We start from the raw sequence: 14467 nt of genomic DNA on the forward strand, positions 1-14467 counted from the left end.
CTGCAGTCATAAGGCCCGTGTGGCGAGAGCGAAGTGGCACGGGCCTTGCTGAACACCTCCCGGAGGTCCTGGTACTCAGAGCCCCAAGGAAGACGTCCCGGGGCAGGTTGTGCTGACTTTAGGCAATGGGCGTGGCAGAGGGCCCTCATCTGAGGTGGTCAACTATGATTTTAAAAAGTTGCAAAAAAAAGGCATGCGCTGTTTCTTGCCTTACTGCACACAAGCTGGGCGTCATTCACAAGTGATAATATATAAAATATTGTCACCCATCAGACTATTCTTTATTTAATCTTGTCTTTACATATACTCAGGGTGGGGGAGTAACGAATTACATGTTACATGTAAGGGATTACAAAAAACGGTAACTGTAATCCGTTACGTTACCAGCAGAAATATTATAATCAGATTACCGATACTTTTGAAAAACTAGATGATTACTTCGAGGATTACTTCTAAATTCATAAAGGATGTTTGCGAAAAAAAATCTTTGACACTTCTCTGTTTTGTCAATGACATTCAATTCAGAATGGAAAAAAGGCGCAAATTGAAGTTTGTTCCACCTGAGCGAGTCTGACCACAAGTCAGAGACCACTATGATGACACACCAGATGTGTTTGATGGATCGCAGGAAAAGAGCAGGAATAGGCTTTTGTAGGCTACAGTCCAAGCTATCTACCAATGGTGTGACTGCTGTTGTCAAGGGTTCACATAGGGGTCATGATAGTGGCTGTACCAAATGTTTGATTTATTATAATAATTGATTATGCTTATGTTGTATTAATAGAAGGGGAGGGGTTATAAGACCCCGCCCTCCTTACATTTATAGGGTCCTAGACTACAGATTAACAATATATATATTAATTATAGAGGTTTAGTATTGTTCCACAGTTGTTTTCTAGTCTCTCTGCCTCTTATAAAGAGACCCCTCGGAGAACTGTGTGACTGAGAACTTTGCATAGGAGTGTAGGAAATAAGAGACTAGTCAGACATTCCACAATAAATCAACTTTGGGGAGTGGACATTTATTGCCTAGTCCTTAGTAAACACCAGAACTATTGTATCTCTCTTGCAAGTTTATATAGCAATGTATGCATGGGCTTGGTCTGATGAGTAGACAGTAATGACGTATGCAGTGACATCACAAGGCCTGGACTTCAGGTTTAATAAAATAACTTGGGACCTTTGATATTTTGCAGAACTTACTCAGAAACATGCGTACGTTCCTGTTGTCAACTTCTGTCTGCAATTGCATTAATAAAGGTTTTTGAATGATTTAATTAAAGATATTGTCATAATGCTAATTTCACCAATGAGTCAATGATTGACAAGGAACGAGGAAACGAACCCCAACACTGTCGACATCCAACGATTATCCAACTTGAATAAACGCTTGGAGGTAAGAATGACAGTAGTGTTGTAGTCTACGGCGATACAGATATCACTTATTATTAATATCTACATAATGTTAGTGTGTTGATGTGAATCACACTGCTACTCTCTCATTTAGCTATTTGCTCCTTACGGATTGTGGTTGTTGTGAATGGCTGTTCACAAATCTAAATGTGTATTTGAACCCAACAATGGTTGAATTAAAGAAGTTTAAGCTGCCTATCAATTCATGTTTTTGAAACCAGTGGACAGCCAGTGAAAAATATGCTCTTGCAACAGCTGCATAGTGCAGATCCCAGCCTGTGGAATAACAGTGGGGCTTTTATTGCTCAATCTAATTCATTCTGATAAAACAAATAAATCCATAGGTCTAATGAACACATGCTCAAACTTCAAATCAAAATCAAATCAAATTTTATTTGTCACATACACATGGTTAGCAGATGTTAATGCGAGTGTAGCGAAATGCTTGTGCTTCTAGTTCCGACAATGCAGTAATAACGAGCAAGTAATCTAACTAACAATTCCAAAAAAAAAAAAAAAACTACTGTCATACACAGTGTAAGGGGATAAAGAATATGTACATAAGGATATATGAATGAGTGATGGTACAGAGCAGCATAGGCAAGATACAGTAGATGATATCGAGTACAGTATATACATATGAGATAAGTATGTAAACCAAGTGGCATAGTTAAAGTGGCTAGTGATACATGTATTACATAAGGATGCAGTCGATGATATAGAGTACAGTATCAACGTATGCATATGAGATGAACAATGTAGGGTAAGTAACATTATATAAGGTAGCATTGTTTAAAGTGGCTAGTGATATATTTACATCATTTCCCATCAATTCCCATGATTAAAGTGGCTGGAGTAGAGTCAGTGTCATTGACAGTGTGTTGGCAGTAGCCACTCAATGTTAGTGGTGGCTGTTTAACAGTCTGATGGCCTTGAGATAGAAGCTGTTTTTCAGTCTCTCGGTCCCAGCTTTGATGCACCTGTACTGACCTCGCCTTCTGGATGGCAGCGGGGTGAACAGGCAGTGGCTCGGGTGGTTGATGTCCTTGATGATCTTTATGGCCTTCCTGTAGCATCGGGTGGTGTAGGTGTCCTGGAGGGCAGGTAGTTTGCCCCGGTGATGCGTTGTGCAGACCTCACTACCCTCTGGAGAGCCTTACGGTTGAGGGCGGTGCAGTTGCCATACCAGGCGGTGATACAGCCCGCCAGGATGCTCTCGATTGTGCATCTGTAGAAGTTTGTGAGTGCTTTTGGTGACAAGCCGAATTTCTTCAGCCTCCTGAGGTTGAAGAGGCGCTGCTGCGCCTTCCTCACGATGCTGTCTGTGTGAGTGGACCAATTCAGTTTGTCTGTGATGTGTATGCCGAGGAACTTAAAACTTGCTACCCTCTCCACTACTGTTCCATCGATGTGGATGGGGGTGTTCCCTCTGCTGTTTCCTGAAGTCCACAATCATCTCCTTAGTTTTGTTGACGTTGAGTGTGAGGTTATTTTCCTGACACCACACTCCGAGGGCCCTCACCTCCTCCCTGTAGGCCGTCTCGTCGTTGTTGGTAATCAAGCCTACCACTGTTGTGTCGTCCGCAAACTTGATGATTGAGTTGGAGGCGTGCATGGCCACGCAGTCGTGGGTGAACAGGGAGTACAGGAGAGGGCTCAGAACGCACCCTTGTGGGGCCCCAGTGTTGAGGATCAGCGGGGAGGAGATGTTGTTGCCTACCCTCACCACCTGGGGGCGGCCCGTCAGGAAGTCCAGTACCCAGTTGCACAGGGCGGGGTCGAGACCCAGGGTCTCGAGCTTGATGACGAGCTTGGAGGGTACTATGGTGTTGAATGCCGAGCTGTAGTCGATGAACAGCATTCTCACATAGGTATTCCTCTTGTCCAGATGGGTTAGGGCAGTGTGCAGTGTGGTTGAGATTGCATCGTCTGTGGACCTATTTGGGCGGTAAGCAAATTGGAGTGGGTCAAGGGTGTCAGGTAGGGTGGAGGTGATATGGTCCTTGACTAGTCTCTCAAAGCACTTCATGATGACGGATGTGAGTGCTACGGGGCGGTAGTCGTTTAGCTCAGTTACCTTAGCTTTCTTGGGAACAGGAACAATGGTGGCCCTCTTGAAGCATGTGGGAACAGCAGACTGGTATAGGGATTGATTGAATATGTCCGTAAACACACCGGCCAGCTGGTCTGCGCATGCTCTGAGGGCGCGGCTGGGGATGCCGTCTGGGCCTGCAGCCTTGCGAGGGTTAACACGTTTAAATGTCTTACTCACTTCGGCTGCAGTGAAGGAGAGACTGCATGTTTCCGTTGCAGGCCGTGTCAGTGGCACTGTACTTACACACTTTTGATAGACTTAAAGGGGCAATCTGTAGTTGCTACATCTATTTTTTGGACCTATACATCATATATATCAAACGTTTGGACACACCTACTCATTCAAGGGTTGTTTTTTATTTTTACTATTTTCTACATTGTATAATAATAATAGTGAAGACATCAAAACTATGAAATGACACATAAGGAATCACGTAGTAACCAACAAATCAAAATATATTTTAGATTTTAGATACTTCAAAGTAGCCACCCTTTGCCTTGATGAAAGCTTTGCACACTCTTGGCAAAGAATGCCATTCCATGAGCGCATATTTATTTTTCAACTCAAATCAATGAGCCCAATCAGTCCTCCATGATAACAAAATCATAAACCAGACAGTTGTGCTGGCTAATAAATCCTTAGTTTTGGGGCCATGCTCAGGTAAAACAATGTGGCTAATCTATACTTCCATATTTCCAAATCCTATTCTTGAAGATCAAGGGGTATATCATTTATTGGAATGACTGGAATTCCGCTAGACTTTGGTTTTTAATGTAAAGATATCATTTAATTGTATTATTATATGTAGTAGAAAGTGATGGGTTAGAAGAATCCTTCATAACCAGCCCATATAGTAAAATTTAACATCCATATATGGCCACCTACAGTGGGGCAAAAAAGCATTTAGTCAGCCACCAATTGTGCAAGTTCTCCCACTTTTAATGAATTTATTTGCAAATTATGGTAGAAAATAGGTATTTGGTCAATAACAAAAGTTTATCTCAATACTTTGTTATATACCCTTTGTTGGCAATGACAGAGGTCAAACGATTTCTGTAAGTCTTCACAAGGTTTTCACACACTGTTGCTGGTATTTTGGCCCATATTTTCTATGGGGTTGAGATCTGGAGACTGGCTAGGCCACTCCAGGACCTTGAAATGCTTCTTACGAAGCCACTCCTTCGTTACCCGGGCGGTGTGTTTGGGATCATTGTCATGCTGAAAGACCCAGCCACGTTTCATCTTCAATGCCCTTGCTGATGGAAGGAGGTTTTCACTCAAAATCTCACGATACATGGCCCCATTCATTATTTCCTTTATCTTGGCCAGGTCGCAATTGTAAATGAGAACTTGTTCTCAACTTGCCTACCTGGTTAAATAAAGGTGAAATAAATAAAATAAAAACCTGCATAGCCTATAGAAATGTTGCGCAACATGAGCTCATGAAGTGTGATTAGATTTTCAATAACATTTGCATTGATGTCATACTGATTACAGGGACAATAGAGTGCTGAGTACCAGACAGTTATCAAGTTTGGTAGGCTACTAATGATCATCAGCAGCATCAGAGCTTGGAGAAGCCTATTACCATGACTAAACGGTCACATGGAATTTGGCTGCAGTCATGACTCGTGACTGCCGGTGTGGCGGCAATACGATCACCGTAACAGCCTTAGTGGTAACACTCCCCGGCAAGTGTTGCATTAAACTTTCTACCTGAGAACAGGGATCAATCCGTGCTTCCAACCTTCCCACTGTTTCTATCTCATTTCATTGCTGTCTGAATGAATGAAGTGTCAAACCACCTAAAAAAATGTCATCCCCACCCAAAGTCGTCAAATTTTGAGTGTTCAAGTAATGTTCAAAGCATCCTGTATACAGCTGGCCATTGTTTTTTTATTTATTTATTTGGTCATAGGCCTGAGCTATGTCAAAATACGTAGAATTGCAGTAAATGAGCCATGAAACAGTACAATTTTCCTGATGAGGACCCCCAGTCCCCCCTCTAGGAGTTGTGCCAGAGGGCAATGAAATTCACATAGCAAATATCACTCCAAGCTTTCTTCAAAAGTTAGCAGCCCTGTACATAACACTGTCACTAACACAGCATCTCATTCATAAACATGAATTGTACTGTTGTCTACTCACACTTGAGACAAATCCAACAAATCAATGAATTTAGTCTTCAGAGCTCCTCCTTTTTCATATTCCAGGATGATACTGTCATATATATATATATATATATATGTAAACATTCATACACAAAGCTCATATATTATACAGCGCCAAGCCAAACCGCCTGACTCAAGTCATCTTACTTACCCCTGCTAAAACAGGAACCAGCTCACTCACCCAGCAATAAAACTACCCCCCCTCAGCTCTGTTGTCTTACCACCCCAGGAAACAAAGACATTCCATCGCAAGAACACATACACCCAGCCATAAAACTGACCCCCTCTGTTCTCTTCTTTCATGACCCCCTCTGCTCTCCTGTATCAGATTTCCTGACACACAAATATCTCCTTGTATAAACACACATCTCACCCCCCTCTACTGGTCGGGTGCTCAGAACAAGACTCTGCTGTGCACCAATGGGGCTCCTGCTCTGGCTAGAGCAGGTCCGCCTCCAACCCTTCGGGACCAGTCAGAAGACCAACACGACAAGACTCCACCTACATATTCCATGTATAAAATCTGCTGTGACCAATGTCTAGGCCCCTTTTTCACCTGACTCACTTAATGAGTTATATGAACTAGGTCCGTGCACGTAAAACTGCAGGACAAGATATCTTTTGACTCATTAAAACTGCCTTTTGTTACAACTGAAATCCACTCTGTCCAGCGTCCGTGATTTGGTCTCAACTCTCCAGTATTTGAACATCAACAAACTTGGTAGCATGAGGATGGTTATTCCTGAATTCGATCTATGATAAGTTGGTGTGAGAGGACGAAACTGATCACGGCTCAAAATCAGACAGAAGAGTGACCTGAACCAGGAGAAAATCAGCCATTCATCTTGCCTCAGGAAATCTGATCAGAGCGCTCTACTAATAAGGTAAGCAGAGCCTGTTAAATCGAAATCTGCATATTGTATTATAGTCTAAACCAAATTTTGATCCAAAAGTACTGAGCGTGAGTATGAATCGTTGCCAAATTATTTTTACATAAGAACCTAAGGCATTGATCAAAGAGATCTTGTTTTGCTTGTTTTATTTTTTCTAATTGGCTTATACTGAGTTATTTTAATAGGAATGTGTGAATTGTGATTGAACAGTGTGTTAAATTCCTTCGGGACCCTATTTGTTCTGAAATCTGCATAGAAAACTGTCCTAATTATAAATATATTAGGTTGTGTATAGAGGTGACGTTAAATAGAGGCTGTGTTTTAACATGTAAAGGACACAATTATGGATGTTGGAAATTCAATGTGAATTTCGTACGAATGAATGTAGTATTGAGGAGTTATTTTAATAGGAATGTGTGAATTGTGATTGACCAATGTGTTAAATTCCTTCGGGACCCTGTTTGTTCTGAAATCTGATAGAGGTGAGGTTAAGCAGAGGCTGTGTTTTAACATGTAAAGGACACAATTATGGATGTTGGAAATTCAAGGTGAATGTCGTACGAATGAATGTAGTATTGAGAAAACGTATGAACTAGAGTTGACGTTCCACGATTTTGAGACCGGGGAAATTAAATTGAGAGAAACGTTTGTTGTGGAGTAACCGCCAGGATAAGTTACGTAACTGGGCTATTATGCACTCGTGCTGATAGCCTAGCCACCCAATAGTCGAATCAACGTGACGCTTTGATTGACAGCGGCCGGGCTAACACTGATTTTCAGTTTCTCAATTCTGCTGGTATTGCCTAAAGTGTTAAAATTGTTCTGACAATTGTTATAGAATCGCTTGAATTTACTGATATAAGTTCCAAAAGGAAGTTACTGAATTATTTGCAGAAAGTATTTAAATAATTCACTGAACAACTTTTAGTTGTCTAAATTTCTATCTATATTTCCTACAGAGCTAGAATTACTCTGACAATTGTTATAGAACCGCATATATTCACTGATATATTGTTCCAAAAGGAAATCGCCGAATCATTTCTAGAAAATACCTAAACAAATCGCTGAACAAATTCAAATTACATGCCGGAGAAGCACACACGTGAATGCCACCAGGTTACTGATAAGATCTTTCTGTGCGAGGGTGGGGGCGCATGGGAGAAGTCTGAGTCAGCTCCACAGCACATCCCTGGTCTCGATCAAGGACGGGCTGGGTATACAAAGATAGGAATAAACACCACACAAAGGACTGACTAAAACCTAGATAACGCATTATACACAATATCAGAGAAATTAGATAAAATGTCTGCAGCCACCATGCCCAAACTCAAATTCAATGAATATTTAGATCAGAGTATGATTGATAGAGCGAGAGGTAAAGAACAGTATGAGAAAGTGGAGAAAGTGTGGAAAGGATTACGGCTAAAATGGACACAAGCGGGTTACTTTAGCGGAGGACCCCCTACATGGGGGGAACTCCAAGGTATGCAGAAAGAGCTAGAGGACGCAGTAGAGCAGGCAAAAGCGAGTGAGACGGAGAGAAACAAGAAAAAAAATAGGCACAAGAGACAGAGAGAGAGCGGAAGTGGAACTAAAAATAGGGGAATGGGCTATACAGGAAAGTAGGAGGGTGCTGCCAAAAGACAAACCGGAAATGATGGGCGTGGCTTCTGCGTCGACGGGGGATGTTAAAGCCCCGCCTGAGAACTTACCCACGGCTCCCCCTGAGGCCGCTTCTCCCTCACTATATCCAAAATTGACAATGGAGGCAGTTCAGCCCCCGCCATACTCAAAGGGACAAAATCACCGGAGCCTGTCACACAACCCATTCCACGGTAACAACCCATTCCTGCCCAGGGCACCTCCCGCAATACAGGCTCCAGTTCTGAGAGTACAGCAAGGGGAGTTAAAAGGGGAAATGACACTGGGGATAACGGGTGGCCATATTGTATGTGAACAGCTCGAAACTGGGACTCCAGGCGCAGGAGGCCTCCCCCAGGAACGGAGGCCGCAATGCTCCTCTGTGAACTCTCTCACCTCTGAAACGAGAGGACACCTACAAACAAGATTAGATTCAAACCACTTCTATCGGACGGATAGGGAGGACAGTCATCAGAGCATGGATATTGAAAACGAAGAAGAAATTGACATGGTGCTCACCCCAGCTCCGATGGGAGCTCCAAACGTGACTAGGATGCAGGAGCTGCTGCAATCATCAATAGCTCGAGCTAAGGAACTCAGGGAGCTTATAGCTAACCAAGATAACAACAGAGAGGGAGCCTTCCGTGTGGAAGGCATAATGAGAGGAACAGTAACCGAAGTTACCGAATCAATGGGGTCCGAAACACTCCGTCGGTCCTCCAGAATTGCTGATAGAAGAGAGCGAGAGCAGGAGATGGCAGGACAGTACCCCCTGCGACCGACACCAGGTGATGCACACACTTTGGAGTACCAGCCCTGGAAAATGACTGATTTAACAACCTTGATAGAACAGATGCCTAGCTTACATGGGGGAGCTTCAGCGTGGCTACTTCAACTGCAGACACTTACGTCAGGCCTGCAACTCTGCCTAGGAGACATGAAAGCACTTCTAGCAAGAGCCACCGACCACGGAACCATGGAGGCCCTCATGACAGCAGCTGAAAATCTGCTGTGAACAATGTCTAGGTCCCTTTTTCACCTGACTCACTTAATGAGTTATATGAACTAGGTCCGTGCACATAAAACTGCAGGACAAGATATCTTTTGACTCATTAAAACTGCCTTTTGTTACAACTGAAATCCACTCTGTCCAGCGTCCGTGATTTGGTCTCAACTCTCCAGTATTTGAACATCAACAATACCTGTGAACAAAAGGCATCAATTCAATATTCGAAACCAGACCAATTATGAGATACTAGTTGCTTCAGGCCTACTTGTAACTTCAACTTGTGCGCCATGCATTAAATTGCTGTTACAGCTAACTGGTCTGGCTAGCACAGAGACCTAAGGTTATGGCTCTGGGCTAGCCTAGCCAGTTAGCTCTAGGTCAGAACAGCACCACTGTTAAAGTGTCTGTGTTAGTATCTTAATTATCAAGTATTTTAGCATCATCAACAGCATATTCATTACCTGGTGGATAATATCTGAGAAAGAATCGTTTGAGTTTAACTTCGCTCCTCCAGCAGAATCCCTTGTAAACAAAGCGTTGTTACGGCGACAGACTAGCTAGAGCTCGGCCAGGATGCATGTGCAGATGGACTGAAACACACAACTCACCCACAACTAACCTGTTCAAAAAAGACAGAACTTGTTCCATAACTGTGCACAAAACATCTACATAAAGTCAACAATAGAGCTTAGAAAAACGTGGTAAACTCAGTGTCATGATAACTGAGGCTGACGTAACTTTCATTTTACCATCAGTGGGACTATTTCCCAATAGCTCAAAGTCTCCCTCATATAAACTTGCATTCTCAGTTATGCACATGTAGTTCATAGACAGACTAAATTCCTAAATTTCCCCGACAAGGACTTGGCCAAGTGATCTACTGCTGCCTACTGTCAACAGATCCCATTTGTACACAGGACTCAGACCCAGAGGTAGTGCGTGTGAGGGGGAAATAAGGGGTAGCCTACCAGAATGGGTTCCTGGGCCAAGCTGAAGTCCACTGGCTGGGTGTTTCCCACAGCCGTTTTGTCGCTCTATGGGTTCTTCGCCAACTGCAGACCAGCTGAGCCCTTCCTAACACCCTACCTTATTGGACCATACAAGAACATCTCAGAGGAAGTGGTAAAGTAACCAGCAGCAGAGAGCTGTATGCTACACATGAACAGTTTTGAATGGATTTGGTAACAAGTTTGTGATAGGAAAGTAAATGATGCACACTATAACAATAGAATGAAATACACTACATTACCAAAAGTATGTGGACAGCTACTCATCAAACATCTCATTCCAAAATCATGGGTATTAATATGGAGTTGGTCCCCCCTTTGCTGCTATAACAGCCTCCACTCTTCTAGATGTTGGAACATTGCTGCAGGGACTTGCTTCCATTCAGCCACAAGAGCATTAGTGAGGTTGTGCACTGATGATGGGCGATTAGGCCTGGCTCGCAATCAGGATTCCAATTCATCCCAAAGGTGTTTGATGAGGTCGAGGTCAGGGTTCTGTGCAGGCCAGTCAAGTTCTTCCACACCGATCTCGACAAATCATTTCTCTATGGACCTCACTTTGTGCACAGTGGTATTGCCATGCTGAAACTGGAAAGGGCCTTCCTCAAACTGTTGCCACAAAGTTGGAAGCACAGAAACATCTAGAATGTCATTGTATGCTGTGTAGTTCACTGGAACTAAGGGCCTAGCCCAAACCATGAAAAACAACCCCAGACCATTATTCTTCCTCCACCAAACTTTACAGTTGGCACTATGCATTCAGGCAGGTAGCGTTTTCCTGGTAACCTCCAAACCTAAATGTGTCCGTCGGACTGCCAGATGGTGAAGCGTGATTCATCACTCCAGAGAACGAGTTTCCACTGCTTCAGAGTCCAATGGCGCCAAGCTTTACACCACTCCAGCCGATGCTTGGCATTGCGTACGGTGATCTTAGGCTGCTCTGCCATGGAAACCCATTTCATGAAGCTTACGACTAACAGTTATCGTGCTGACGTTGCTTCTAGAGGCAGTTCGGGAACTCAGTAGTAAATGTTGCAACCCGAGGACAGACAATTTTTATGCGCTACATGCTTCAGCGCCCGGCATTCCCATTCTGTGTGCTTGTGTGGCCTACCACCTCGCGGAGGAGCCGCTGCTGCTCCGAAACATTTCACAATAACAGCACTTACAGGTGACTGGGGCAGCTCTAGCAGGGCAGAAATTTAACGAACTGACTTGTTGGAAAGTGACATCCTATGATAGTGCCACGTTGAAAGTCACTAATTTGGGTGTCCACATGTAGGTGTCCACATACTTTGTATATACAGTGTATCCTCAGGTTACTGTATACAGTGGGCTATGTGGTTTTTTTGCTTCATATAGACGACCGGTGGGACTATTCAGTATCCCTGTGCATATTGAATAGATCTAGTGATAAATGAATCACTCCTCTCCCTGTGCCTCCTCAGGTGACCAACTACCTGTTCCCCATCTGGACGTACTCCTACCTGGCCGTCCTCTTCCCCGTCTTCCTGCTGACAGACTTCCTGAGGTACAAGCCGGTGATCGTGGTCCAGGGCCTCTTCCTGGTCACCAACTATGTCCTGCTCTGCTTCGCCCCCGGCCTGACCGCCATGACGTTCCTGCAGTTCAACTATGCCGTGGTGACCTCCACGGAGGTGGCCTACTTCTCCTACATCTACAGTGTGATCCCTCCGGAGAGGTACCAGCGGGCCACCGGCTACCTCCGCAGTGCCATGCTGACAGGCTCCACCCTAGGGGCCACCATAGGCCAGATGCTGGTCTCCCTGGCAGGGCTGGACTACTTCTACCTCAATGCTATCTCCCTGGGGATTCTCAGCATTGCGTTCCTCATCTCCATCTGGCTACCCATGCCCCAGCAGGGGATGTTCTTCAGGGGGGAGAAGGCTGCCCTGGGCCTGAGAACCAAGGGCCAGGTGGAGGAGGAAGCGAGTGCAGTGGAGGAGGTCCAGGATGCAGAGGAGGCCGTAGAGGATGGTGCTGGGTCGGGTAGGACCCAGGGTGCTGGGAGTAGTACTGGCTGGTGTAGCCTGCATAATGTGGTCTATGCTAGCAGGCTGCTCTGGAGCAGCTTCAGAGAGTCCTACTCCTCTAGGAAGCTGGTCTACTGGTCTCTGTGGTGGGCTCTAGCCACGGCCGGCTACGGCCAGGTGTTCAACTACATCCAGCTGATGTGGGACCACATAGAGCCATCCAGCACCTCCTCTGTCTACAATGGAGGGGTCGAGGCCATCTGCGCAGTAGTAGGTAAGACAATCTCAGAACTGTGTGTGTGTGTGTGTGTGTGTGTGTGTTCAGTGGAGTAGCTGGGCCTTGGGGTTTTTCAGATAAAATGTTGCAATGCTAATATTTATTTTATTACTTAATAAAAACATACTAATAAAATTCCAGAACGCAGCTGAATATTGGTCTCACAATTAAATGGGTAATGTGTTTCGATGGGCTTAAGGTAAAGTAGTTCCATGGTCATCTTCGCTTTGGTCCAAGTTGGGCTCTGCACGCAGAGAAGAGTAATTGCTTCAATTAAGGTGATAACTTGGGTAACGATTTCTCTGATTATTGCTGATAGCTTGGGTTTGAGAGATAGTGACTTATAGGAACAAGTCAATCTGACTCTGGCAGTAGATCAAGGGCCTCATTATCAAAATCCTGAAGTATCCCTTTAATTAAATCAAACCCCTGTCCTCTATCCTATGTGTTCAGGGATAGAGACATTATACTGTCCTGATAAATTATGATAGGAACACTTCCCCCCCCTAGGAATACGATGAGGGTCCTGTTCCAATTCGAAGCATCGGTCCTTGCTTGGGGTAATGACTGATCTGATATGACTGGATCGTTCTCTTATAATCTCCACCCGACACAGCCAGAAGACGAGTAGCCACCCCTAGAGCATGGTTCCTCTCTAGGTTTCTTCCTCGGTTCCGGCCTTTTGGGGAATTTTTCCCAGCCACCGTGCTTCTACATCTGCATTGCTTGGTCTTTGGGGGTTTTAGGCTGGGTTTCTGTATAAGCACTTTGTAACAATTGCCGATGTAAAAAGGGCTTTGTAAACGCATTTGATTGATTGATTGATTGATTGATTGATGAAAGCCATGTATTGAATCCTATGCTTTAATCCAGCCAACAGCGTTGGATCAGTGATTGCTTCAAGGAAGGGAGGAAGGATGCAGTTTAAAAGTATTTACTCAGGATCTAAAAAGGAAATCATCCACTGTTGTCCCATCCCTGTCCTATAGGTGCAGCCGCAGCCTTCTGTGTGGGTCATGTAAAGGTGACCTGGGATGTCTGGGGGGAGCTGTCACTGGGGGTGTTCTCTGCGGTGGGGGCAGGGGCCGTGTTTCTGATTGGGCTCACCAGCAACATTTGGGCAAGCTATGCTGGCTACGTCATCTTCAAGGCCTCCTACATGCTGCTGATTACCATCACTACGTAAGTGAATACTCTGTAGGCCATACTTCAATGAACTCTGCTATATTTATTTCATATACCTTCCATGCATGTCCCATAGACATTCATCAGAAATGCACAATAAAAATATTCCATACATAGTGTTATCTGTTTTGTCATTCTAGATTCCAGATTGCATCCAACCTGTCCATGGCATGCTTTGCTCTAACGTTCGGAGTCAACACTTTTGTCGCCCTCTTGCTGCAGACCATTCTCACAGCCATTGTTGTTGATGATACTGCACTGGGGTTAGACATTATCACACAGGTATGGTTGCACAATGCAGAGCTAGACAGGCCATTGTCCATTCCTTTAACTGATCACTGCACAAGTTATCAAAAGTGAAGAGAGATTGACACCTGGTGGCAAATTATTACTGCATTGTTACTGTTCTTGGCCCCTCTAATAAAACCAAAGTTTAATTTCCCTTTCTCCAGTTCATCATCTATGGCAGCTACTATGCCGCAATATCAGTGCTTTTCCTGATCAGAGGGATGTACACAGCCTGTGCACACCACTGCCATCCTAAACAGGCAATGGACCAGGAGCAGAAAGAAGATCCCAAAGTGGAGATGCCCTCCTCAGACCGGTTCTGCTCTGACCACAGACAGTCGTCTATCAGAGACTGGGGGGGGCAAGGCGTCTTCAGGGGTTCACCCTAAAATGTAATGGCATGGTGTTACATACTTGTATTTATAATAAAAATAAAACAAAATGTTGCGTAAGCATTGTTTTGTCCCAACTTCTCTTTAATTCATTCAAAAGAG

General features: G+C 44.3%; 1 protein-coding gene across 1 annotated transcript; it reads left to right on the forward strand.

Moving 5' to 3' along the window:
• The first annotated feature begins 10030 nt into the window (after nucleotides 1-10030).
• LOC112265385 (thiamine transporter 2-like) lies at nucleotides 10031-14405 on the forward strand. Its single transcript, XM_024442632.1, has 5 exons — nucleotides 10031-10344; nucleotides 11678-12497; nucleotides 13490-13682; nucleotides 13826-13967; nucleotides 14138-14405. Exons 1-5 carry the CDS (start codon nucleotides 10195-10197, stop codon nucleotides 14360-14362), a joined length of 1530 nt encoding a protein of 509 aa, XP_024298400.1. The 5' UTR covers nucleotides 10031-10194; the 3' UTR covers nucleotides 14363-14405.
• Nucleotides 14406-14467: the final 62 nt, after the last annotated feature.

This window comes from Oncorhynchus tshawytscha, linkage group LG13, assembly GCF_018296145.1.
Source record: "Oncorhynchus tshawytscha isolate Ot180627B linkage group LG13, Otsh_v2.0, whole genome shotgun sequence".
Taxonomy (NCBI): Eukaryota; Metazoa; Chordata; class Actinopteri; order Salmoniformes; family Salmonidae; genus Oncorhynchus; species Oncorhynchus tshawytscha.